Raw genomic sequence first — 25,526 nt, 5'->3', positions numbered from 1 at the left:
GAACAGTCCCTCGCTGACATGCAGGTTCCAAGGATTCGTGAGGTTGTCTCCATACCCGTACACGTCCATCCGATCGATAGAATTTGAAACGAGACTCGTCCGATCAGGCAACGTGTTTCCAGTCATCAAAAGTTCAATGTCGGTGTTGACGGGCCGAGGTGAGTCGTAAAGTTTTCTTTCGTGCTGTCATAAAGGGTATACGAGTGGGCCTTCGGCTCCGAAACCGCATATCGATGGTGTTTCATAGAATGTTTCAATTGCTGACATTCGTTGATGGTCCAGCTTCGAAATCTGCCGAAATTTGCAGAAGGGTTGCACTTCTGTCACGTTGAACGATTCTCTTCCGTCGTCGTTGGTCCCTTTCTTGCAGGATCTTTTTCCGGCCCCAGCGACGTCGGAAATTTGTTTTACCGATTTCCTAATATCCACGGTACACTCGTGAAATGATCATTTGGGAGAATCCCCACTTCATCGGTACGTCGGAGATGCTGTGTCCCACCGCCCGTGCGCCGACTATAACACCACGTCCAAACTCACTTAAATTTTGGTAATCTGTCATTGTAGCAGCAGTAACTGATCTAATACCTGCGCCAGTCATTTGTTGTCTTGTATAGGCGTTGCCGACCGCAGCGCCGTATTTTGCCTGTTTACATATATCTGTATTTGAGTTACCAGTTTCTTTGGCGCATGAGCCTAAGTAAGCTGATTAGAGTAATGGCATTAATTGTCATCGTTGAAAGCTTTTGGTGACTCTTTGAGTAGCCGTCAGTATTTGCAGATGGTGTTGTCTTTTGCTGTCTATAAAAATACTCGTTCGGATATGAGGAGGCGAACGTGAGACTGATCGAATCCACTTTTGCGGACTGACGACGAAGGCTGGTGAGACGGCCAGCCTGGATTGGTTTGTAGGCTGTTTCCAACATCCAGCTAGGTGAATACCAAGCTGTTATCCACGTTACACAAACCACAAACATTGAGAGAGAGAGAGAGAGAGAGAGAGAGAGAGAGAGAGAGAGAGTCATGTATGTGATGCGCGATTTGGGGTGACGTCTTTATTTTAAAGAAATTTGTCATTGCGGCAGGAACTTTCCACGTATTTAGAATCGACCGCTTTCTCTTCCGCATGCCAAAACATTTTATTGACTCCCACCTACACGGCGATAAATGACCATTGTAGTAAGAGAAATCAGAGCTGACACCAACTGATTTATGCGTTTATTTTTCCCATGTGCTATTCGATAGTGGAGCATTCGACAAACAGTCTGAAAGTGGTTCTAGGAACTCTTTGCCAAACACTTAATGGTGTATTGCCGTGTAATCATGTAGATGTAAATGTAGAAACTTGCAAATAAACTTTGACAATGTGGGAGTTGATGCTGTTAGTATATGCGATAGTTTATAGGAAAGACTTCAGTACGGCTTATAACTACTAAGCACAACTATACGCTTCTCAGCCAGATGACGTGCCAACCCTCCCGGTGACTGATCGGACCACCCAAATCCTCGTTCAGGAAACTATTCATCTTTTTTGCGTCTATTTTATATGGGAAACAACACGAAATGTGTTGGAGTGAGCTCTAACTGGTGGGAAGGATGCTCCACCGCTTTTGACCAGATAAATTGTGTATAAGAGAGTTACCTTGATGCAGAGACGTGTGCACACATTAGAAAAGACATCTGTTTTCATGTACTTGGAGAATTCTGGACTCACAATTCGGCAGATTTCCACATTGTTTTTACACGTCACAGTAAATTCATATTTGAAGGACACGCCTAACTTAACATCTGTTGATTTTGCGGGTATTGTGTGATGCACCAATTGTTCACATGGTAGTGATCGGTTCCCAGGTTCAATTTTGTCTCGTGGATCTCTCTGCAACATACAAATAATACTTCAGAAGGACATGACAATATTTCGAAAATATAAAGGACACAAAATTCAGCCACCACTGCGAAAAAGATAAGACTCCTATATTTCCAAGAGCATTCCATAATTCAGCTTCATCACGGAGATCAAAGCATATGGCATCGAAAGGGACATTTTTTTCTGATTAGAAATTTTTCCAGGCAGATCGTGCAGAATACTGTTAGTTACTCAGATGCTAACCACACATGCCTTTCAGTATTCGGCTTTGTCCTGACAGCAGCTAAAACGGCGGTTTCCAGATTGGGACGTCTAAAAGCCTGGAACTGTCTCGCTGAAACTCCCAAATATCAGCTGCAATATGATAAGGAATATGATCTCCCTCTATTCATTTAAGAGTGAGTCACCCCTCGAATCGAACTCCTGTTGTGGCTTCATAGTCTGACAAACAACTGTGTGCCACACCTCACTGGCATCGAGAAAGTATCTTCTTTCATTTAAACTTTGTTTGGAAAGGGATCTAAACATGCCGGCATACTTACGAGAAATCGTGCTATCTTCAGAGTATTTTTGTTTTTGTTTTTGAAAATGTCGACTTTTTGCAGCTACTAGACGACAGTGATTGAAAGGGAATTCTTTCTTACAAACATTTCTACACACGTCGGCACCTTTTCAAACCACAGAGGATGATAGCGCAGTGGCTAAGACACTGAACTCGCATTAGGGAGGACGTTGGTTCAAATCCCTGCTGATCATTCTGACTGAGATTTTCTATGGTTTCCGTAAACCACATAAGGCAAATAATTCCTTTGAGAAGGAGACGGCCAATTCTCTTCCCCATCCTTGCCCAGTCCGAGCCTCCAGCACTCCATCTCTAGCGACCTCATCGTCGACGGCATATTCCTCCTTCCTTCCTTTCCTTTTCAACCAAAATATAAAGCCCACCGTTTAGGTGAAGAAAGAGCTTTCTTCGATCATTTAAGAGTTACACATCAGAATTAATTATGCGGTAGAATGCCAAGAACGTCAGTCATTTTGAAGTAGATAGTAGTATAGTTACCACTGCCAACACTGCTAAGCGGATAGCGAAGTTATACTTAGTCAAATATTTTACTTTTGACTATCGAAATGTTGCAAACACTTCCCACTACAAGACTGCAGAAAGAATCCATAGAACGGATCTTGCCGTATACAAAGTACGTTACATATTTCCCACCCCCACATAATTTTTCAGTTGCTGATATTATCAGACAGAGGACGGTACATGAAAAAAGACGTTTGAGCTTTAGAAAGTAACGCTACAGAGATACAACAGGTTGCCAGGTTCGAACGTTTCGATGTTAACTTGTCAGGTTCCCACGAAAGAACTTTCTGTTGGCGCCGTCTAGCTGCAGACGTGCGTGCGCGTGTTATTCTTTGGCGCCAGATATCTTGGGAGCGCCCACTCCCTTGCTCGTAATGAGCGGTCAGCGGTGAAATGGAATGCGACCCTAAATTACTTTCTATACCCTTGTCAAGGTTGTTGGTAACAGTCCGTGGCACACTTACGTATTATCACACACTGTCTTTCTCGTGATATATACGAGCCACTACTATTGTGAAACGTCTTCTACTGTGAGACTTTTGTCGTAACGTGTCTTCGTCTACAGCGTACAGAAATTTATAGTTCACCACATTATTTTCAATAATATCAGAACTTTCTGTGCCAAATTGAAACATATGAAATAGAATCATGAAGGCATTTGATGATGACTATGTGTTGCCAAAACTCATGGTGCGCTGTACTTGTTTTTGGTTCATGAGAAGATACACAAAAGTATGTTTTGTTGTAATGACATTCGTTTAGGATCATGGCACATACCAAATAGCAACATGTGTTTCAAGAAAAAATGATAAAATTATAATTTTACGGCCATCGAAAGTATACAGGGTGGTCCATTGATCGTGACCGAGCCAAGTATCTCACGAAATAAGCGTCAAACGAAAAAACTACAAAGAACGAAACTCGTCTACCTTGAAGGGAGAAACCAGATGGCCCTATGGTTGGCCCGCTTGATGGCGCTGCCATAGGACAAACGGATATCAACTGCGTTTTTTTAAAATTGGAACCCCCTTTTTTTATTACATATTCGTGTAGTACGTACAGAAATATGAATGTTTCAGTTGGACCACTTTTTTCGCTTTGTAATGATAAGCTGTCGCAATACGAAATTTTGTAGATAGGAGCACTGGAGTCTCACAACTTCACCTAATTCTTATTCTTGTTTCTCATTGTTTCAGGTAAGCCACCACGGATTTTTCAGCTTCTTCACACGTTACAACGCCGACACTGAGTGATCAGATTCCTCTGAAAACCCAAGAACAATTCTGCAGCTTCTATTCGCAATGTTGCTGTGATTAATCAGTGAATCAAGGTAATGTGCCTCGATGATTGTTCACAGTTTAATAGAGCCCTACGTTTAATGAAACTCAGCTGTTTTATTTTTACTATGAGAGCAAAAGACAACCGACAGAACGGCGACACCAGTATAACGAATCCTCGATGCAAAGGACGCTCTATTTGACAGATCACATGACACTATTTTCAGCTAACGAGGGGTGAGTTTCTCGAATTACAAGTGGCACTGTTTCATCTTTGCAAAACTACAGCTTGTCTACCGAACTAAGAAGTCAGAATTCAAGTTAATCACGACACTTTCCGAGTAAACGCTCGAACGGACTGCCCGACCGCAAAGTATAACAATGCACAAGTATAACAATGCAAGCCGTGCATCAAATGTGCCGGTCGCGCTAGTGCGCCGGTGGAGTAATTCCTGAGAGTTGCCTTCATATATATGAAGAAAAACGTGGCGGAGGGGAGGGGGGGCTTTAATTTGTAACGTATGTATAAGGACAATACTAAGTATAGATTCCGGTAATAGTAATTTCCTGTTGGTCAATGTCGAGATGCAAGTGTTTCAGTTGGTCGCCACTTCAGCGACTTGCATCTACCCAGCGGGTTTTTCAACAGGGAAAAGGCGACGTACAGTTTAACGTGGAATTCGACTTAAGTTTCAGTTTTGGAATATCTCCACAACAGTGAGAGGTGATTGTTAGGAAAAAAAAGAAGATGATAAAAATCCGCGTGGTGCGATCGGGATACGATATTGCGCCCATTTTGTGTACAGCCGTGCGCTTTACTACTAGACCACAGGGCTTTGACTTGAGTTACGACGACTGCATCTCCAGCTGCAATCTCATCGTTTCACAGCGGTGACGGACTTGAATTCATCTTAGTTCAGCAAGGTTGCATGGTGTATTTATAAATTACACAAACGAATCTTCCCCGTGAATCAGTCTGTTTATTAGTCAAAACCAGATCAAAATCCGTTCAACAGTTCCGGAGATTAGCCCAAAATAAAGCGACAGAAGAGAGGAGGGAACTTGGATATGCACTAAAGAGAAGAGATACGCAGATAAAGTGGCATGCGAAAATGAGTTATACATGACACTAGACAATCAACATTAATAATATTCACATTAGTTAACATATGAAAATATCTGTCTAACAATACAAACTTTGATTTTCCTACTAATCTGTGTAGTCAATGTCACTAACGCATGTCCGGGCGCTGACGCTCGACTCGGAGAGTGGTAGTTCGTTTCCTGGTGACGCAAGACATTTCGTCACTGGTATCAGGCCGACAAGAGGAAGAGAGTTCCGGACCGCCAAGATCCTGGATTACTTACTTAAAGGTTTTCAGTGCCATTACCCGCATTTGGACATTGGATGGAATCAATGGTAATAGTGGAAGATTTGTGTCGGACCGGGACTCGAACCCGGATCTTCGACTTAACGCGAGTGGTCCCCCTAACCTCCTTGGCTATCCGTACTCGCTTTCCATACGACCCTAATTCCCAGCCTTTTAAACACTACTAGCGTAGTGTCAACTACTCATGAACCACTTACTCACCATATCGGGTTCTCAGAAGAGATCGGCTTGGTGTGCGTCTGCAATGAAAGAATGGATCTTTGGCCGTCGTCTCCTTACAATATGTATCCTCTGACGGTGGTCAGCCCGTCGGATGGAGACGTCAAGGCCGGCGTTCTCCTGGTGCTATTGGACTGCGGTAGGCTACTCGCCGGCATCGTGTTTCATCCTCTCCTTTCTCATCATACAACGCAAAATTGTCACCACACCACAAACCTACACATTAGCCGCCTACACTCAACGCATACACTTTCCCACGTCGCGAGGAAAGGGACTATTGTAAGCGGAAGGTGAAAAATCTTTTCGATCAGGTGGCTGGAGCTACCAATCGGGGTCCCCCTGCCAACAATGCAATACGACAGTTTCATTCTCTGAATTGCTAATGGTTTACCATTACTGAGTCGGATGTATTGTGCGTTACTTTTCGGTCAGCTCTTGAATTACGTAACGGCTGTGCAGTTGAAGGACTCTGAAGCACTATTTTTTTTTTTTTGCTTGTTCTATCACATTACTAATTGCTTGGAGCCTGTAGCGTTCTGAAATCATCAACGAACACTTATGGTTGCCTAATGACTGCTAGGTGATAGTCGTCTCACAACTGAAGTCTCGGTCAACTATTGGAAAACACTTTAAAGCGATGTGTACTGTTTTCTTCCATGTAATGTGACTGCTTGCTGCCGAAGGTTAGTGCTCGGCAGCGTAATGTCGTTTACTCAGCACGCGAAAGTGCATTACGATCTTGTTGCGGGTAGTAACACAAATTCCATGGCGTTGTTATGCAATACTATTTATTTCTCAGGCGGCTTGAGCTGATGAAATCACGGGAGATTCCGTTGAAAGGACATGGTCTTTAGATGTGTCTATTTTTCATTTTCCTCTTGTGTAATACGTTCTGGGTCCATAGTCATCGAACTAAAGAATCTGGCTCATATATACGCTTTTAAAACAGTGTTGGAGTATGACTATGTCAGTCGTGATTATTAACGATAAGTGAAGTGTATAGAGTGGTATGGTGCACTGCCGCGCATAGCAGGTACCGTTTGCCTTGATGTCAAATATCATTACCTATCGGCTGCTCTCAAGGACCCAGGTAATCCTCTAACGGTCCGAGGCTTCTCGGAGGAAAGGATTAGGAATATCGGAAGAACCGGTACCCGTTAGCACGTACGACATTCTCCAGCGGTTTCCCAAGACACTAGCGGTCCCTGCTGCTGTATACAAATGTTCGGTAATATCGCGTATATCTTTGTTAACCGGAACAGTTATTGACCTCTCTGAGTCAGATTTAGCATCAGTGACGCAGCAGACGGTGAAAAAGGGCCGTACCCCACTCGGGAATGCAGGGGAAGTTAGGTGAGTTAAGACGGCTGGAATATTTTTTCATGCTCGTTACGACTCTGGCCTTACGTCTTAATGAAGGAACTGGACACACGGATCATCAGTTGCAAGCCGCTGCAGCTGCGTCGACTCCAGAAACAAGACTTTAAGTCACACCGTCGAAGCCTTACACTGGAGGAGTACGGCGTGCCTGGAAACGAGAATTAGGTTGCAAATTTGACTGTGCGTTTAGGATTTAACATTGTTTTTAAAAACCGTGTTTTTTGTTGCAAAAGTCCTCTGTAGCTCCTGCTTTTTCTGTGAAGTCTTATTAAGCCCCCCGTAGGTCTTTATGTACGATTAAGCCCTTTTTAGGTCATAAGTTTTAGATATACCTGAAATTGAGAGAAAACAGATAATTTTTAACATCCAAAACATTTTCTTATAAACTGTAAACTCGAAATGGGAAATATTGAAATTGCGAATGAAGGAAACAGGAAAAAAACGTGATAAATTCATATTGCAAATCATTTGATTCGAAGGAATGCAAATTATGATACTTAACGTCATTTATAACGCCTGACATAAAATTGTTAAAAGGTGTAATAGGTTTAGAATTTAAAAATATAAGAATGAAAGTTCAGATGAAGATGTAAGGGCCATGCTTCACTTCTAAGGAATTACTGAATCTACACAGCAAAACCTCATTTAATACTGAGAGAGAAATCACTTCCTAATGTTATATTTGCTCACGAACCGACTTTCGTCCTCTTAGGCCTTCTTCAGGTGACTACTCATTAATTTTTTAGCGGTAAAAAAGGATACAGTGCTCATAACACTGACACAATGAGAAAGAAAATTCTCTGTATTTCACATCAAGAAGATCGAGGTCCTCCTTTTGGTTCTCGAGAATGGTTCAATTAGCTCTGAGCACTATGGGACTTAACATCTAAGTCATCAGTCCTCTAAAACTTAGAACTACTTAAACCTAACTAACCTAAGGACAGCACACAACAACCAGTCATCACGTTTTGGTTCTCCTTTTTCTCAGCAGTTAATGTGATGGTCAATTGAACGCGAGATATATTTCGTAGAATGAGAAGATCATGGAATCTGAATCCCAAAATTACACGCTATTTTGTTTTATTCCATTATGCTGCAGAGTAAACAGTTAAATTCTAATTATTTCAGCTTAGATCACGTTGCGGCTGTTCTGCCTCAGCAACAACTGTCCCTTTGTTTACTACATACAGCTTTCCTTGAATTCGGAGCTCAGTTTCTGCTTTACGTTTCTAAACCTGCCTTTCCTTTCCATCATAAAGCACTGGGCACAAAAGATTTATGCGGAAAACAACTGAAGTGAAGCAGAATGTACTGTTGTTCGTTGGAAAGCGGGAGAGACGGAGCTGATAGAATGTTTACTGCCGCGATCAGACAAGCTCGACACATTCAGCTTTCGTCACGTCACGAACAAAGGAAGTTACACACTGCTAAACATAGTGGCGGTACTTAGAAGCACAGGGGAGTTTCCCTGGTACTTCAAACCTGTCCCAGTTTATTAGTCATGGCATATTTAGCGGTTTACAGAAGCAAAACGACGAAACCTCCCGTTTTGGCATTTTCAGAGTCACCCATTGCCAGTATGCAACTATAAAGGTGGTTACAACAATAATGCAGTTTTCCAATATCCCAATATATCTTCTTTATGCTTTCCAAAATCAAAATTTTAATCCTTCTTTTGCCTGCCATTTAACCATTTCAGACTCTCTGGCAACAATTGTAGACATTAACTTTTATTGACTCTTAGCTGCAAGAGAATTATTTTTTCCCTGTGGAAACCTGAGTCACATTTGTGAATGTTCATTCTTTTCACCACGTGCAATTGCTGCCAACTGTTCGGCATCACTAGGAAATTATCAGCAAGTCAATGTAGCAGTGCACGTCAGCTTGTGACCATTAAAATACACGAATGTGGGTTGTTCACTGAATTCCGCTGTGCAATTGAATGGTTATTGTTCTTTTGCATGGTTATCACTGGATGATCAGTACAATAAAGAATATTTCATAAGAAGTTATTTTCGTTCATAAAATGAAGCCAAGTGTAGAAAGTATGTTTTGAAAACGGGTGCATATTTTTGTGTAAATCTTGTATGTAACATGATTAAAAAAAACACCTAAGAGCATTACCACATGAATAAAAATTTTCCATCCTCCAAAAAAAATTCGACTCTGAAGGGTTAATTTTGTACCTGATTCAAAATTATGCTGCCCCTGCGGAAATAATCTCTTACCGAATCAGAAACAGGTGAAATTGGTGCGACATTAATGAGGGACGTATCATTCTCAGTCCTTTGCGTTGCCTTTTTTTTATCGGCTTGACGTATGGGGTTTGGTCACTAGTTTGGTTCGTTAGAAGTGAGGATTACGTTTCGATCTAAGAACTTTGCGCCTCGCGTCGTGCCCTCCCAGGAGACCAGGGGACGAAAAAGATTTAAGACAACAACAACAACAAAAGTAGATTCACTAAGTCGACGGATCGGATACGAAAATATCCAGGTATCTAAAATATAGGAGCATTAACAGAGCATCGTTTCATTCCGATTCGTCGATGCCTTATCCCGTCAGTCCGGAAAGTTTCTAAACTGAATTAATAAAAAGTTAGAAAAACATTAAGACAGTGGTTTTAATGTTTAACGTCTTCTGTTTAGTCTCCCCCCACCGGAATACAAAGCACACAACGTTCATACGAGTGAAACAGTCAGAAAAGTCCTCATTTGGAATATTGTTCTACTAGAGCGTTATATTTGCACCCTCGTCCGTCTTGGTGAATCATCAAATCCACACTGTGACGTTTTGGGGTAGGAACGAATTTATAAAAACAATCCTCTTCGCCAGTGACGATTTTTTCCAGAAAAGTATCATGTTGTTTTACTAATACAGGATTAGAATCTTGACCCGTTCTGAGCCCTTTATCTCTTCCCCTGCACTCCCACACGACTCCTTCCAGCAGGACTGCGGGCAGTTATGGCCGAGCGGTTCTAGGCGCATCAGTCCGGAACCGCGCTGCTGCTACGGTCGCAAGTTCGAATGCTGACTCGGTCATGGATGTGTGTGATGTCCTTAGGTTAGTAAGGTTTAAGTAGTTCTAAGTCTACCGGGCCGATGACCTCAGATGTTAAGTCCCATAGTGCTCAGAGCCATTTGAACCAATTTGAACCAGCAAGACTGTATTCCATTGCTTGTCGAAGATTCTCTGAGGTAACACATGCATTCTGCGGTTGTTTGCTGATGATGCTGTGGCGTACGGAAAGGTGTCGTAGTACAGTGACTGTAGGAGTATACAAGATGAGTTAGACAAAATTTCTAGTTCGTGTCATGTATTGCAGCAAGTTCTAAATGTAAAAAAACGCACCTTAATGCGGCGGATGAGGGGAAAACAACCCATAGTGTTCAGATACAGCATTAGTAGTGTTTTGCTTGACACAGTTGGTCGTTTAATTATCTGTGAGTAACGCTGAGAGCGATATGAAATGGAACGAGTATATGAGTATTATGATACGAAAGGCGAATGGTCGACTTCATTGTATGGGGAGAATTTGGGAAGGTGTTGTTCATCTGTAAAGGAGACAGCATATAGAACGGTAGTGCGACCTATTGTTGAGTACAGTTTGAATCTTCGAGATTCGCACCAGGTAGTACTAAAACGAAGACATCGGAGCAGTTCAGAGGCGGCCTGCTAGACTTGGTGCCGGTAGGTATGAACAATACTTACGTATTACGGAGAAACTTTGGTAAGTCAGATGGGAATCACTGGAGGGAAGACAACGCTCTTTTTGAGGAACACTACTGAGAAAATTTAGAGAACCGACATTTAAAGCTGACTTAAGGACGTTCCTACTGCCGCCACCACACATTTAGCATAGGGACTACGACGATAAGGTACGAGAAATTAGGGCTCATAAGGAGGCATATAGCCAATCATTTTCCCTCGTTCTATTTGCGAGTAGAACAGGAAACGAAATAACTAGTGGTGATACAAGATATCCTCCGGCACGCACCGTGCGGACGCTTGCGGAGAATGTATGTAGATGTGAAATACATACTCTTTCCAGTTCCGCTTTCGTTGGTTTACTTTTTCAGTTAATGGCTGTACCCCCACTTCTTTTCTTACTTCATTTCTTATTGTGCCATCTCTTGTGAAGCCTTTCACTGATCTAAGGAATCTGATGTTTCAAGTTGTCATAGGTCTCTGATCTTAGCGTCCAACATTCTGCTCGATACTGTACTGTGAGCAATACCACGACTTTATAAAATTTCGTTTGGGTTTCTTTCCTTATTTTTCCTTTCAATGTTCTTCTTATCGTGCCATAAACGTCATTTAAGTCTTTCTCTTGTCCAACAGTTATGTCGCATCTTAGGTGCTGTTCTATTATTATCTTATTGGTGATTATGGTAGTCCTTATAGGGTACTTTCCTGAAAGAGCCATTGTTTTCATTTTTGTTGTTGATATTTTTAGATTATAATGTAGCCTTATATTGTCTACTCTATGTATCTCTATTTGTAATTTGTCTTAACTGTCCTGTACGATTATCTGGTCGTTGGCAAAAAGCATTATCTCTAGAAATTCACGTGGCCCAGTTCTTATGCCTTGAGGTATATTGTTCATCATCCATTCCGTGACCAGGCCGTCGATATAGATTTTGAACAGTGTTGGTGACGTACTACAGCCAGAAAAGAATTAACCCTGTTTTTTATTTCAGTCAAGCCACGCCAGAAGCCCACACGGCGTTGGTTTTGTTCGGGGGTCAAGATGTGCTGGACAGACTTTGCACATACTTCCCTTTTCTACAAAACATTCTGGAGAATGCCTTGTGCACTTTATTTACAGATGTTGCTCCATTGCGCCGGCCGCTGTGGCCGAACTGTTCTAGGCACTTCAGTCCGGAACCGCGGTGCTAGTACGGTCGCAGGTTCGAATCCTGCATCGTACATGGTTGTGTGTGATGTCCTTAGGTTAGTTAGGTTTCAGTCTAGGGGACTGATGACCTCAGATGTTAAGTCCCATAGTGATTTGTTGCTCCATAGCGATTTGTGACCAGAATCCGTGACACACTGCAGCTGCACTTCACTATTTAAGAATGGCTGCTCACAAGTGACTCGTTGGACTTTGTTTACCGTTGTTACTTCAAAGCCGCCACCGTAGTTACTGTTCCGACGTCACTTCTACGCCAGGAATGAAATCAGCCTCGGGACTTCTTAAAGGGACAGTTTATATCAAGTGTTTTCAATACTCTGATGTACATCTCCCATCCCCAAGTGGAGCTGCTCTGCTCTCGCATGCTTTAGCCATCTCTGTAGTGAAGGTGATTTACAGGCTATTAGCCGGCCGAGTGGTTCTTGGCGCTACAGTCTGGAACCGCGCGGCATGGATGTGTGTGATTTCCTTAGGTTAGTTAGGTTTAAGTAGTTCTAAGTTGTAGGGGACTGATGACCTCAGAAGTTAAGTCCCGTAGTGCTCAGAGCCATTTTACAGGCTATTAACACTAATAATGTCAACTTACTCGTTTATTCCATAACGCCAAGAGGGGCAGGGTAGTTTATGCCAACACAAAAATTTAAAAAATGGTTAGTTGTTAAATGTTATTAACAACATACCTTTAAAATAGGTACTGGTGTGAAAGTAGGTCCAGAACCTGAAAATATCTTTTAGCACAGTAGTAGGAATATCAACTTGTACTACCAAAGGGAGGGTAGTGTAAGGCAGCCTCCAAAAAAATTTAAAAAATAAAAATTTCTTTAATTATCGTTGAGTTTATTCATAACATAACTTAGAAAGACATATTGATGTGGAGGAAGGGTCCTGAGCCCAAAAATAAGAGTTATGAAAAGTCAGTTGCGCAGGATTAGCCGAGCGGTCCAAGGCGCTGCAGTCATGGACTGTGCGTCTGATCCCGGCGGAGGTTCGAGTCCTATCTCGAGCATGGCTGTGTGTGTTTGTCCTTAGGATACTTTAGGTTAAGTAGTGTGTAACCTTAGGGACTGATGACCTTAGCAGTTAAGTCCCATAAGATTTCACACACATTTGAACATTATTGAAAAGTCATATCCAATACAAGGTTTAAATTTTTGGGTTAAATCTTACTGACAAATTTAAAACAATTAAAAGAAGTAATTAAAAACAGTATCTACTTTGCAGAAATTTTCAAAAGGAGGGCATAAATTAAATCCCCCTCTCCCCCCCTCCTTCCCTAAAGTACTGTAAGGGTTAATGCCAAGTCGACTAAAGGCAACGCTGTAAGTTCAAAAGACAGACTCTTCTAGCTTAGTCAAGCAACTCGGGGCTTAGTCATCGCTAGAGACAAACATAGAAAAGCAGTCGTGATAAATATAGCAGCATTTTTCAGAAGCTGGGACAATAATGCTGCTACGCCGGTTCCACGTTCTGGAATTTCTCGAGAAACCCGGCACCTCGATAGGCTGTCGGGCCAGCGTAATCCGGCGGAGCGCTCCGGAATGCGACCGCGACGGGGGTACTACTTTCTACCCCCGGCGGCTGCGGCTGCGGCTGCGGCGGCGGCGCCGCGCGACAGGTGTACGAGAAGCTGAGGGCCGGCGGACCAGCAGGAAGACGCCGGCAGTGGCGCCGCCGCGTCCAGGGAAAGTTCCCGCGGGCGTCGCGTCGCGTGGAGCCCCCCTCCCCCGCGACGCGGCCCCCACCTACCGCCCCCCACCTGAGCCGCGGCAGCGACCGGTGCGGCCGCCGCGCTTCGCTTCCAGTGCACCGCGCGAGCTGGCGCGGCGAGCAGGTTGTCGCCGAGGGCTGGAGAGCGCTCCGCGCCGCGTGTGTTTGTGTTGTGAGTGCCCCAGCGTGCGAGCGCGTAGACGCCGAGTAGCTCCGCGACTTCTTCGCCGCCGACGCCCGCGGCGCCTGGGCAGATGGTCTGCGACCAAGGTGAGCCACCTGCGCTCCACAGCCAGTCTTTTGTCACGCGAGGCGGGTGGATTACTGTCTCCTAGCGGTGTTCCTACATCATAGCCCCGAAGGTGATCCAAACTATCCTGACCTACACGTTCGTGATACTGTATTCCGCACGGCAAGTCACAAAAGCAATATAGTGTACCGACCCCCTCAAGGTGATCCAAAGTGGTGTGTCCGAAATGCTCCTGTTATTTTATTCCATATGAGTACTCAGATAAGTGATATCGTATCATTACCCTGAAGATGATCTAAACTAGTGTGGTCGAAACATACTGGGACTCGGAATACCGATACAGGGCATACTCACCCTGGAGATCATCCGAAATAGTGGGCTCTAAAGTTTCGTTTTATTTTGGTCTCTGTAGATGCTCGGAAAAGCGCAACAGATCTTCATCGTCCTGAAGATGGTCCAAAATAGACTGACAGAAATGTTTGTTTTGTAGTATTCCTTATACGTACTTGTCTAGTACAATCAAACATAGGTGTTAATTTGAGGTAGAAATTTCTGAGAATGTACATTTGGAGCACAGCTTTGTTTGAAAGGGTATCGTGGTTGGCGGGAGAACTGCTAAAGAGGAGGACGGGAGTGTTCGAAATGTGGTGCTTTAGACTGAAGTTGAAAATTTGGTAAACAATTCTCCACAGAACCGACGAGCAACGAACACGGCGTACCTAAAAAAAAAAAAAAGCACTGTCTGTAAGATGCGATAGGATGATGGGACGTGTGTTAAGACGTCAGCAAATAACCTAAATGGTGTTACAGGGCAAAATCTGTGTGGTAAGATGGATATTGGAGTATAAGCAACAAGTAACTGAAGACGTTGGGCGCATGTGCCATTCTGAGATGAAGAGCTTTGACCCAGGAGAGGAAGTAGTGGCAGACCGCACCAATCTAGTTAGAAGACTGGCGACACAAACAAAGAACTTACTCGTGATAGTAAATTCTTCGCTCTTGCGATATTTTTTGACTGCAATAGCCAGAAACGGACTAAAGAATAGTATGAGGAATGGTAGCCTAACAATGTAAAGTTTTATTACTCTGAAGTAAAGCCTCCTTGTTGAGACCTGAACGGTGATTTCATACCAAAGTCCAACGGAAAAGTAAATACTTCGCCCTAGCGAGTGTTTCAGAATATGCCAGATATGAGGCTCGAGTTCACTGCCAGTACAGACCCATTTCCATAGACTCATCTTAAGTTTTATTAGCTGCAAGAATTGACTTGGAAAGAGAATTCTCACGGTTAATTTGAGCTTAATTACTGTTGGTGTGTCATTTGGTGTGTATACTGTGAATGGGTTTTTGTTTATATTAGGGACCAAGGTCATTTTCATTTTGCCCTAGGGAGTTTAGATTGGTGACACAGTTTATACAGGTCGGATGACTCTTGAGTAACTTCCGCATATGAAATTCAATGAGTGATTCGTTTTTTAATGCACGATACCATATGCTACAGGTAACGGGGACAGTGCCGCACATTTATGAAGTGGTTGAAGAAGTGACGGTAAGCATTGATATTAATATTAGATATTTCACGACGCGATTACCCGCGATTACAGTTAGTCTTCGCAAACAGCGACTGAGTTTAAGGAGTTGTTACCAGGTGTTTACCGACATAATAGTGGCAAATTCTTGCGACGAAGTCGTGGATTAACTATTCCAATGCAACGGCAATAGCTTCAACAATTCCAGCAATTTTGCACTATAGGAAAGTGGTAGTGTGCATCCTTGAGTGAATTGAAACACCTATGGTGTTCCTAGATTTTTACATTTTGTGGAAATATTACTTTCTCATTATCACGGTATGTAGTAGCCAATTTTATGCAAGATTATAGTAGTAGGGAAACCATATGACGGCATTGCCCTCAGTCAGTTTCATTACTGTTACATGAGGTTTTCGAGCCCATTCTTTACGAAACGTCGTTTTTGTAAACGCTGCGCTGTCGAGGCATTGAAAGCCACCAGCCCTCCGGTATGTTACAGTAATGCAGTAGATTCGTAATTGTCTTACTGAACCAAGATTTTGTTGTTCAGTTACTTGAGCATTCCAGTGCTTAACTGTTGTGGTCTCTGCCACTTTCATTGGTTCATTATGATATATATATATATATATATATATATATATATATATATATATATATATAACCTCGGTTTAGAGATGGCGCTGATCTCCGTTTACTTGGTGCAAGATTTACTACGATGTTTGGAAGCCTTAAACTGTTTACCCTTAAGCATCACAACTATTACGCTGACTATATCGTGGCAATTTTAGGTGGGGAGTGTTTTGAACTATGGTTGCGCAAGATACCGATAGAGCAACCACAGCAAACATTTGTGCTGAAGCCGCTACCAATTTGCTTTGTGTTGTGCATTGCTTGTTTTCTTTTCCTGTTCTTGAGATGAGTGAAGAGACTAAGCGTGGTGCGTAAAGGGATTCTAATGCGACTCTCAAGAACGTGGACGTAGGATGGCAGCCTTTCGAGACAGAGGTCGGGCTTACTCCCTCGCACGGCTCCTCTCCCCTAGCACAGTCTGAGGGAAATTCTCTTTTGTTTACGATCGCAGTCAACTGCCGCAATATACTGTCCGCATAGTACTACAGTCAAAATGAACTGCAAGCAGGTACTTGTTTCTCCATTCTGAAGTAAATGAGTGGTAATTTGGTAAATTTTAATCCACCGAGTTCGTTTTGAAAGGATTAATAGTAATGGTGTTTGTGTGCAGACACATAGCTGTAAGTCGTCTGAGATAAAGGCGTCATGACGAATGAAATAAGCTGACAACAGTGTTGCGATGTATAAGTTGTTGGGTTGGGGTTACAGGTCGATCGTTATTTGAGTAAGCGTTTGCGCTTTCTGTTAACTGGACTGTGAGCAGGAGAGTGGACACGTCGGCTTATCGATATGCGACGCCGAGCAGCGAGTTACAAAACCTGGTCGGCCGGCCACTGGTCAGTGATCAAGATCCCGTTGCCTGCAGATTGCTGTGAGCGCGACGGCGGGAGGGAAGGGAACTCTGAACCAGGCAGTGCTGCGCGTTCTCCTAAAGGTTCGGCCGTCCTTTCCCTTGCAAAGTGTTACCGCCGATGCACAGTGCCGACTACGCTGCGATCAGCACAATAAAACACGGTGGGACGATTACGTTTTGTGCATTACTGAGTACCGATGGTTCAAGACTTACATGCTGGTTGTGACAGGTGCATGACTCAGCGGCCAATTTATCTACCCTAACGTTCTTGTCTGAATACCTGCAGAGGTTAGTCATCACAGACGAAAAGTTTTTATTGCGGTCTGACGCAGTTGCGCGTCAGCGCAGAGAAGTTGGAAGCACGGATTGTAGTTCTTCTCGGCGTGCGTCATGTTAGTGAAGCACCGCGTTCAATTGGCTGTTCCCAGCGTGATACTAGTTATACAAGGGGTATCAGAAGTGCGCGGATGGATATTGCCAGCGATTTCCTCACATCAGCAAAGTACGCGAATATAAACCCGGAAAGTCCCTTTTCTTGTTATTATTGAAGGAATGTAATTGTAATTATCATTAAGGCGCTGCAGTCATGGACTGGCCTGGCGGAGGTTCGAAACCTCCCTCGGGCATGGGTGTGTGTGTTTGTCCTTAGGATAATTTAGGTTAAGTAGTGTGTAAGCTTAGGGACTGATGACCTTAGCAGTTAAGTCCCATAGGATTTCACACCCATTTGAACATTTTTTTGTAATCATCAGTTCATAGTGGTTTTCCACACAGCTATGAAGTTGAAACTCACCAAAGATGTTCATATTGTCACGTTCAAACTTGTACACACGCATTAACTTGTCAGATCACGAACCTCCAAAGGATGTCAAAAGTTTAGACGATTTCTTTGACATATAAATAAAGAGTAACGGCATTTCCATTGCATATAGTCATTCATTCAAGTACCACAAAATTGTTGTTGTTGTTGTGGTCTTCGGTCCAGTGACTGTTTTGATGCAGCTCTCCATGCTACTCTATCCTGTGCAAGCCTCATGATGTTCGAATAACTACTTCACTCTACAGCCTTCTGAATCTGCTTATTGTGTTCATCTCTTGGTCTCCCTCTACGATTTTTACCCTCCACGCTTCCCTCCAATATTAAATTGGTGATCCCTTGATGCCTCAGAACGTGTCCTACCAACCGATTCTTCTTCTACTCAAGTTATCCCACAAATTCCTCTTCTCCCCAGTTCTATTCAGTACCTCCTCATTAGTTACGTGATCTATCCATCTAATCTTCAGCATTCTTCTGTAGCACCACATTTCGAAACCTTCTGTTCTGTTTTAGTCTAAACTAGTTTTCGTCCATGTTTCATTTCCATACATGCCTACACTCAATACAAATACTATCATAAAATACTTCCTGACTCTTAAATCTATACTCGATGTTAACAAATTTCTCTTATTCAGAAACGCTTTCCTTGCCATTGCCAGTCTACGTTTTATATCCTCCCTACTTCGACAGTCATCAGTTATTTTGCTTCCCAAATAGCAAACATCATTTACTACTTTACGTGTCTCATTTCCTAATCTAATTCCCTCAGCATCGCCTGACTTAATTGGACTACATTCCATTATTCTTATTTTGCTTATATTGATGTTCGCCTTATATCCCCCTTTCAAGATACTGTCCATTCCGTTTAGCTATTCTTCCAGGTCCTTGGCTGCCTTGATAGAAATACAATGTCGTCGGCAAACCTAAAAGTTTTTTTCTTCATGGATTTTATTTCTTACTTAAAATATTTCTTTTGTTTCCTTCACTGCATGCTCAATATACAGATTGAATAACATCAGGTACAGGCTCCAACACTGTCTTACTCTCTTCTCAACTACTGCTTCCCTTTCATACCCCTCGACTCTTATAACTGCCATCTGGTTCTTGTACAAATTGTAAATAGCCTTTCGCTCCCTGTATTTTACCCCAGCCACCCTCAGAATGTGAGAGAGAGTATTCCAGTCAACATTGTCAAAAGCTTTCTCTAAATCTACAAACGCTAGGAACGTAGCGTTGCCTTTCCTTAATCTAAGATAAGCCGTAGGGTGAGAGCCGTCTCGCTTGTTCCAGCATTTCTCCGGAATTCAAACGGATCTCTCCCCTCCCTCCCCCCCCTCCCCCCCCCCTCCCCCCCCCCCCCCCCCCCCGAGGTCGGCCTCCACTAGTTTTTCCATTCGTCTTTAATGAACTCGTTTTAGTATTTTGTAAACGTGACTTTAAAAACCGGCAATTTTCACACCGGTCAACACCTACTTTCTTTGGGACAGGAATTATTATATTCTTCTTGAAGTCTGAGAATATTTCACTTATCTCATACATCTTGCTCATCAGATGGAAGAGTTTTGTCATGGGTTGCTCTCCCAAGGCTGTCAGTAGTCCTAATGGAATGCCGTCAACCCCCGGGTCCTTGTTTCAACTTAGGTCTTTCAGTGCTCTATCAAATTCTTCACGCAGTATCATATCTCCCATTTCGGCTTCATCTACGTCCTCTTCCATTTTCATAAAATTGCCTGTGGTACATCCCCCTTGTATAGACCACAAAGACAAAAACCAAAATATTTGCTTCGAACAATGCATACTCGCTTAAAATGGTCTTTACATATATATTCCCTTATCTATAATGATGGACGTCATCTGGTCACCTAAAAACAATGGGATAAAGTGAGCTGGTGCTGCGTAGTCCGCACAACACAAGATTCTCTTTGTTAGTAGGGGGCACATACTGCTATTCTGTAAGGGTTCAGCAGCACATCGACTTTTATCGGTAACATCACATCAAATGTTCTTCCTTCAGTGACTAAATACGAAGCATTGTGTGTGTGTGTCGTTTGGTTATGACAAACACCTTGTTGCCCGAAAGCTTATTTTGTGACACTCTTTTTGTTGTGCCCATCTGCGACTCAGCATCTCCACTATATTGTGAGTAGCAACTATCCTTTTCATAATTCCTTTTGCTATCAGCTAAAATGGTATAGGAACGTGATACGAAGTTGCTTTAGCTGTTTGTGTCAGAATTAATTTTCTGAAACGGAGGAAGCGACTTCAGTGTCGAGGTTTGAGGTGGCGGTCAAAGCGAAACACAACCACGTCACTTACTGCCCTTCATTTCGTCGTGCCACACTGATGTCTTTCGCCCGTCTTCAGCTGAATGCATGCAGTTATGTTGCTAATTTTCTCTTTTTGGATGAATTTATACGTCTTTGACTACCTTTGGTAATTAAAATAAAATGTTGCTTCTCCCTACACTTTTTTAAAAAATAGCTGCACGATCCAGGGGACAGTCCATATTAGTGCCGTAACAATTAGCATCAAGCCCGCTGAAGTTCTTGAAAACTAGAAGTGCTACATCCAAAAAATGACAGATCATTAACTGAATCCATAGCTGCAGACTCAACAGCTGTCACCTTGGATGAAACAAAGTATTGTGTATATTTCTGTGCTGTTGACATTGGTGTACTGTCACAGTTCGTAATTCGTGTTCCGCAGGATGCTTTTGGCTGTGTTGTACATGTTGCTTGCTGTATCGGTATTTTCTGACTCGTACAAAAGTAATTTCGTTATAAATGTTCCTGACACCTGAAATACGTCTTCAGATTCAAGGAATCTAGATGTAAAAAAAAAGTAAATAATGTGCCTCCTGTTTTGCAACTGTATGATACACGGAAGTTCAGAGATATTATGGAGTTACTGTTCCATAAAACATTTACGACGTCGCACGTTTCTTACAGTTACAGTCTGCTGTAAACAAAAGCAGGCCATTTCTCAGAAACCTTTTACCCTGTTAACAGGGATTCATGAATGTATTTAATTTTATGGAGCGTCTCTAATGTGTCTTGAGTGTCAACTCACTGGGACGTTAAACGTGCGAGGTTCTGCAGTGGTTGAATCCCACGAGGAGCGACGTTCAGGTCTCTCGCCGGCCAGCCGGTTTTAGTGCTTCCGTAGTTTTCCCAAACTGGATAAGGTGTTATTTTTAAAGGGTCATCTCTGCGAGCTTCTGTCCTGCCTCTAATGATGTAATTGTCGACGGAACTTAAAATCTCGGTGATCCTTCATTTCTTTGCACGGTCATGTAGTAGTATCCCAACTAAACGCTCCTTGGTTCGCAAATGGCAGTCGTTCTCCGCAGCTGTTGGCGGTCGCGTAACGGAGGAGTCACACGGCGTACTTGATTTGAGTGCCGAGCAGTGCAGAATTTTGCACTTCACAAGACAAATGAACATAATACCATGTGACTACAATGTCAGTGAGTCACAGTTGGAATCGGTCGGCTCATACAAACACCTGGAGGTAATAACGTGTAGGTGCTGTGAGCCCCGTAGCTCGAGAGGTACACAGAAATACCATGAGACGCCACCACCACAAAGGTGCATCACTCGCCAGGAGTCTCTGCATTTCCGAGCGGCCGCCTCCAGATGGCGCTCACTGTTCGGAACTACTTATTGCTTCCGTAACACGCCAACCGGCGAGTCCCACGAGAAACACAGGCTGCGGCGCGTACGTCACAGGGGACGAGTAACTACACTCCTGCTCAAAAATTAAGGATAATTGCAGAATGTGGTGCCACACAACGTGGCACTACACAAAACTGGCGCTAATAGCATAGGCACGTGGAGAACACACACGACACAGATCTGTAAGTCCACGGTATTGGTGACATGTTGAGAAAACCGTCCTGAAACACATGTGCTACAAAACGCCACTGTTTCCTGCGCATGTACCCCGAAATTAATATCGTATGTGATCACCATGTACACGCACAACGGGTTGGGATAAAGTGGATCAGGTGGTCGAGCAGCTTCTGGGGTATAGCCTCCCATTCTTGCACCAGCATCTCAGACGTGCTCGATGGGGTTAAGGTCTGGAGAACAGGCAGGCCACTCCATTCACCTGATATCTTCTGTTTCAAGGTACTCCTCCACCATCGGTTGGGCTGTGCGTTATCATCCATCAGGAGGAAGGTGGTACCTACTGCACACCTAAAACGGCGGACATACTGATTCAAAATGACGTCCCAATACACCTGACTTGTTGCAGTTCCTCTGTCAAAGACATGCAGGGGTGTACGTGCACCAATCACAATCCCACCCCACACCCTCAAACCACGACATTCATACAGGTCCCTTTCAAGGATATTAAGGGGTTGGTATCTGGTTCCTGGTTCACGCCAGATGAAAACCAGGCGAAAATCACTGTTCAGACTATACCTGGACTCGTCTGTGAACATAACCTGGGACCACTGTTCCAATGACCATGTACTGTGTTCTTGACACCAGGCTTGACGGGCTGTCCTGTGACCAGGGGTCAGTAGAATGCAACTTGCAGGTCTCCGAGCGAATAAACCATGTCTGTTCAGTCGTCTGTAGACTGTGTGTCTGGAGACAACTGTTCTAGTGGCTGCGGTAAAGTCCCGAGCAAGGCTATCTACAGTACTCCGTGACCGGCTGTGGGCACTGATGGTGTTGTGGTGTTGTACACTGTGGTCGTCCCGTATTTTAGCGCCTGGACACGTTTCGTGTCTGCTGGAACCGTTGCCATAATCGTGAGATCACACTTTGTGGCACAGGGAGGGCCCGTGGTACGACCTGCTGTGTTTGACCAGCCTCCAGTCGCCCTAGTATTCTACCCCTCATAAAATCATCATTATGTGTCCTTTGAGCCATTTTCAACACAGTCACCATTAGTGCGTCCGAAAACGTCTGCACACTTACACGCTGCACCGTACTCTGACATGCACCAACACACCTCTGCGTATGTGGACTGCTGCCAGCGCCACCGTGCGACGACTGCAGGTCAAATGCACCTCGTGGTCATACACCGAGGTGATTTAAACCAGCAAACCGCCCAGCAGAGTGTTGTTTCACCATGTATCAGCATTATCGTTATGAGCATGAGTGTATTTCAGAGGAGTTTAATAATTCTTGACTGCGTGTTTAAATGTATACAAGTTCTCGATAGCACATGACAAAATTAAGACCTTTAGTTGGTACCTGTTCAATTAAATATTGATTTCCCGTGGGCTGTGCACGGAGCCGAGCCGTCGCGAAGTGTGGCGGACAAGCCGATTAGTGTGACCCCGTAGTGTTGCTAGCCACCACAGAGAGCGATGTCAACCACGGCCTCCTTCACTTCCGCCAAGTAAAGGCGTGGATGGAGATCCATCCGCCAACAGGAAGAAAACCGGACGCGCCGCCAACACTCGCCCCCATTTCCTGATGTTCATTACGGAGCCTATTTCATGCGTTTCAGTTACGGACTACAGTTTCAGCATAGCAGTCGCTATTACTAAGTAATAAGAACATTTACCTTCGGGTGTCTTTAACCCTAGATTACTGAACTCTCGTAAAATTTACGATTGCAGTCGATACCAATTCGCGGTTCTCGCCTATTCGGTATTGTCGGTAAAGGGTGTAAAACAGGACGTTTAGCATTTATTTTATGTGGTATACCGTCGGAGTCTGCGGGTTTAAATGTATGCAGGTTCTCGATTGACGGTTGTAATTAACTAGTACATAAACTATAAGGTAGGCTTCCTTTCAGTAAAATATGGAATAGTAAAATTTACAATGGTTTAGTAACAATGTAACATTTTCCCCCTTTAGTACTCTATGGACAAAAATGCTTAAGTCAGAGTGGTTATATGGTAGAGTACCCAGAGAGAGTAGAGTAACAGAACTGGAGAGTTTATTATTTGTACTGTGTGGGACATGTAGCACCACGCACAAACTGAAGCCAAAGTTAAACTCATTTGTTGAATTATCACTATTAGTAAATATATGGATTATTATTTGTTGTGTTACCACGTTTCTGTTACAGTGTCGCCGCTGTCACTATTGTTTGTTTAGAGGTATGTTAGTGTGCAGAACTTCCACGTTATAGAGGACCATGGTAGAAATTTCATTTTTTTCTACTGTGGATCTTTAGGCCGAAATGATAGTAACATTCTTTTACAACATACTAACACTACATAAAGCAGTGGTAGAGTAGGTAATTCAAAACAATCTGCACAGCTTAACTAACTTCCCTTTACACAGTTGGAAAACAGGTTGCTTACACATGCCTCGGGCATGGATGTGTGTGATGTCCGTAGGTTAGTTTGGTTTAAGTAGTTCTAAGTCTAGGGGACTGATGACCTCAGATGCTAAGTCCCATAATGCTCAGAACCATTTTGGGCTCTAGGAGCCTAAGGCCCACTCGTGTAGCTTTGATGACTGCACGACACAAAGCTTTACGGCTCGCCTGCGCCCGCTAACACCGAGATTGGAGTGTTGATGACTGGAAACATTTTCCCTATTCAAAGGAGTCTCGTTTCAGATTATATCGAACGGATGGACAGGTTCGGATATGGAGATAGCCTCATGAATCTGTGGGGCCTGCACGTTAGCAAGGAACTGTTGAAGTTGGCGGAGGCTCTGTAATAGTGTGTGGCGTGTGCAGTTGGAGCGATATGGAATACCTGGTACGTCTAGATACGATTATGACGGGTGACAGGTACGTAAGCATCCTGTCTGATCACCGGCATCCATTTATGTGCATTGTGCAACCCGACGGGCTTGGGCAATTAAAGCAAGACAATGTGACACTCGACTCTTCCAGAATTGCTACAGAGTGGCTCCAGGAACACTCTTCTGAGTTTAAACACTTCTGCTGGCCACCAAACTCCCCAGACGTAAACTTAATTGAGAATATCTGAGATGCCTTGCAACGTGCTGTTCAGAAGAGATGTCTATCCCCTCGTACTTTTATGTATTTATGGACAGCCCTGGAGGATTCCTGGTTTCAGTTACCTGCAGCACTACTTCAGATGTTAATAGAGTCCATGCCACGTCGTGATGCGGCACTTGTGAGTGCTCACGGGGGCCCTACACGGTATTAGGCAGGTGTACCATTTGCATTGTCTCTTCAGTGTAGGTTATCCTTCTCTCTCTACAGGATGGTCACAACAGTCGCGTAAAGAAACAAATGGTTCAAATGGCTCTAAGGGACTTAACATCCGAGGTCATCAGTCCACTAGAACGTAGAACTACTTAAACCTAACTAACCTAAGGACATCGCACACATCCAAGCCCGAGGCAGGATTCGAGCCTACGAGCATCAGCGCGGTTGAGGACTGAAGCGCCTAGAACCGCTCGGCCCATGCTGCCGGCTTCATAGAAATGCCATTCTCGCGTTAAATGTTATTGTAAGTCAATATAGCCTGACGATGAGGTATCACCTCGAAACATGTCGCTTAGTAAATAATGTAGTTTCCAACGAATTTGTGACTAGCTGTCTCCAAAACCTTTTCATATTGTTGCACACCACTGGTCGCTTTGTAAGCGAATCCACCAGGAAGGAATTGAGTCGCTGTACAAGGCGACCTCTCTGTTGTACATAACAACCCGCGCCTGAG

General features: G+C 43.6%; 1 protein-coding gene across 2 annotated transcripts in view; it reads left to right on the top strand.

The window, feature by feature from the left end:
* Positions 1 to 25,526, top strand: part of LOC126334820 (uncharacterized) — a 1,262,774-nt gene that overhangs the window by 861,818 nt on the left and 375,430 nt on the right. The window contains exon 1 of one of the 2 annotated variants that reach the window (XM_049997465.1): positions 13,923 to 14,105. The exons of the other annotated variant lie outside the window; for it this stretch is intronic. Coding sequence (XP_049853422.1) covers positions 14,090 to 14,105 — 16 coding nt within the window. The 5' untranslated portion in view covers positions 13,923 to 14,089. Of the gene's footprint in view, positions 1 to 13,922; positions 14,106 to 25,526 lie in introns of those variants that run through there. 2 annotated transcript variants of the gene reach the window in all.

This window comes from Schistocerca gregaria, chromosome 2 (assembly GCF_023897955.1).
Source record: "Schistocerca gregaria isolate iqSchGreg1 chromosome 2, iqSchGreg1.2, whole genome shotgun sequence".
NCBI lineage: Eukaryota > Metazoa > Arthropoda > Insecta > Orthoptera > Acrididae > Schistocerca > Schistocerca gregaria.
This window is presented reverse-complemented; position numbering and strand designations above follow the sequence as displayed.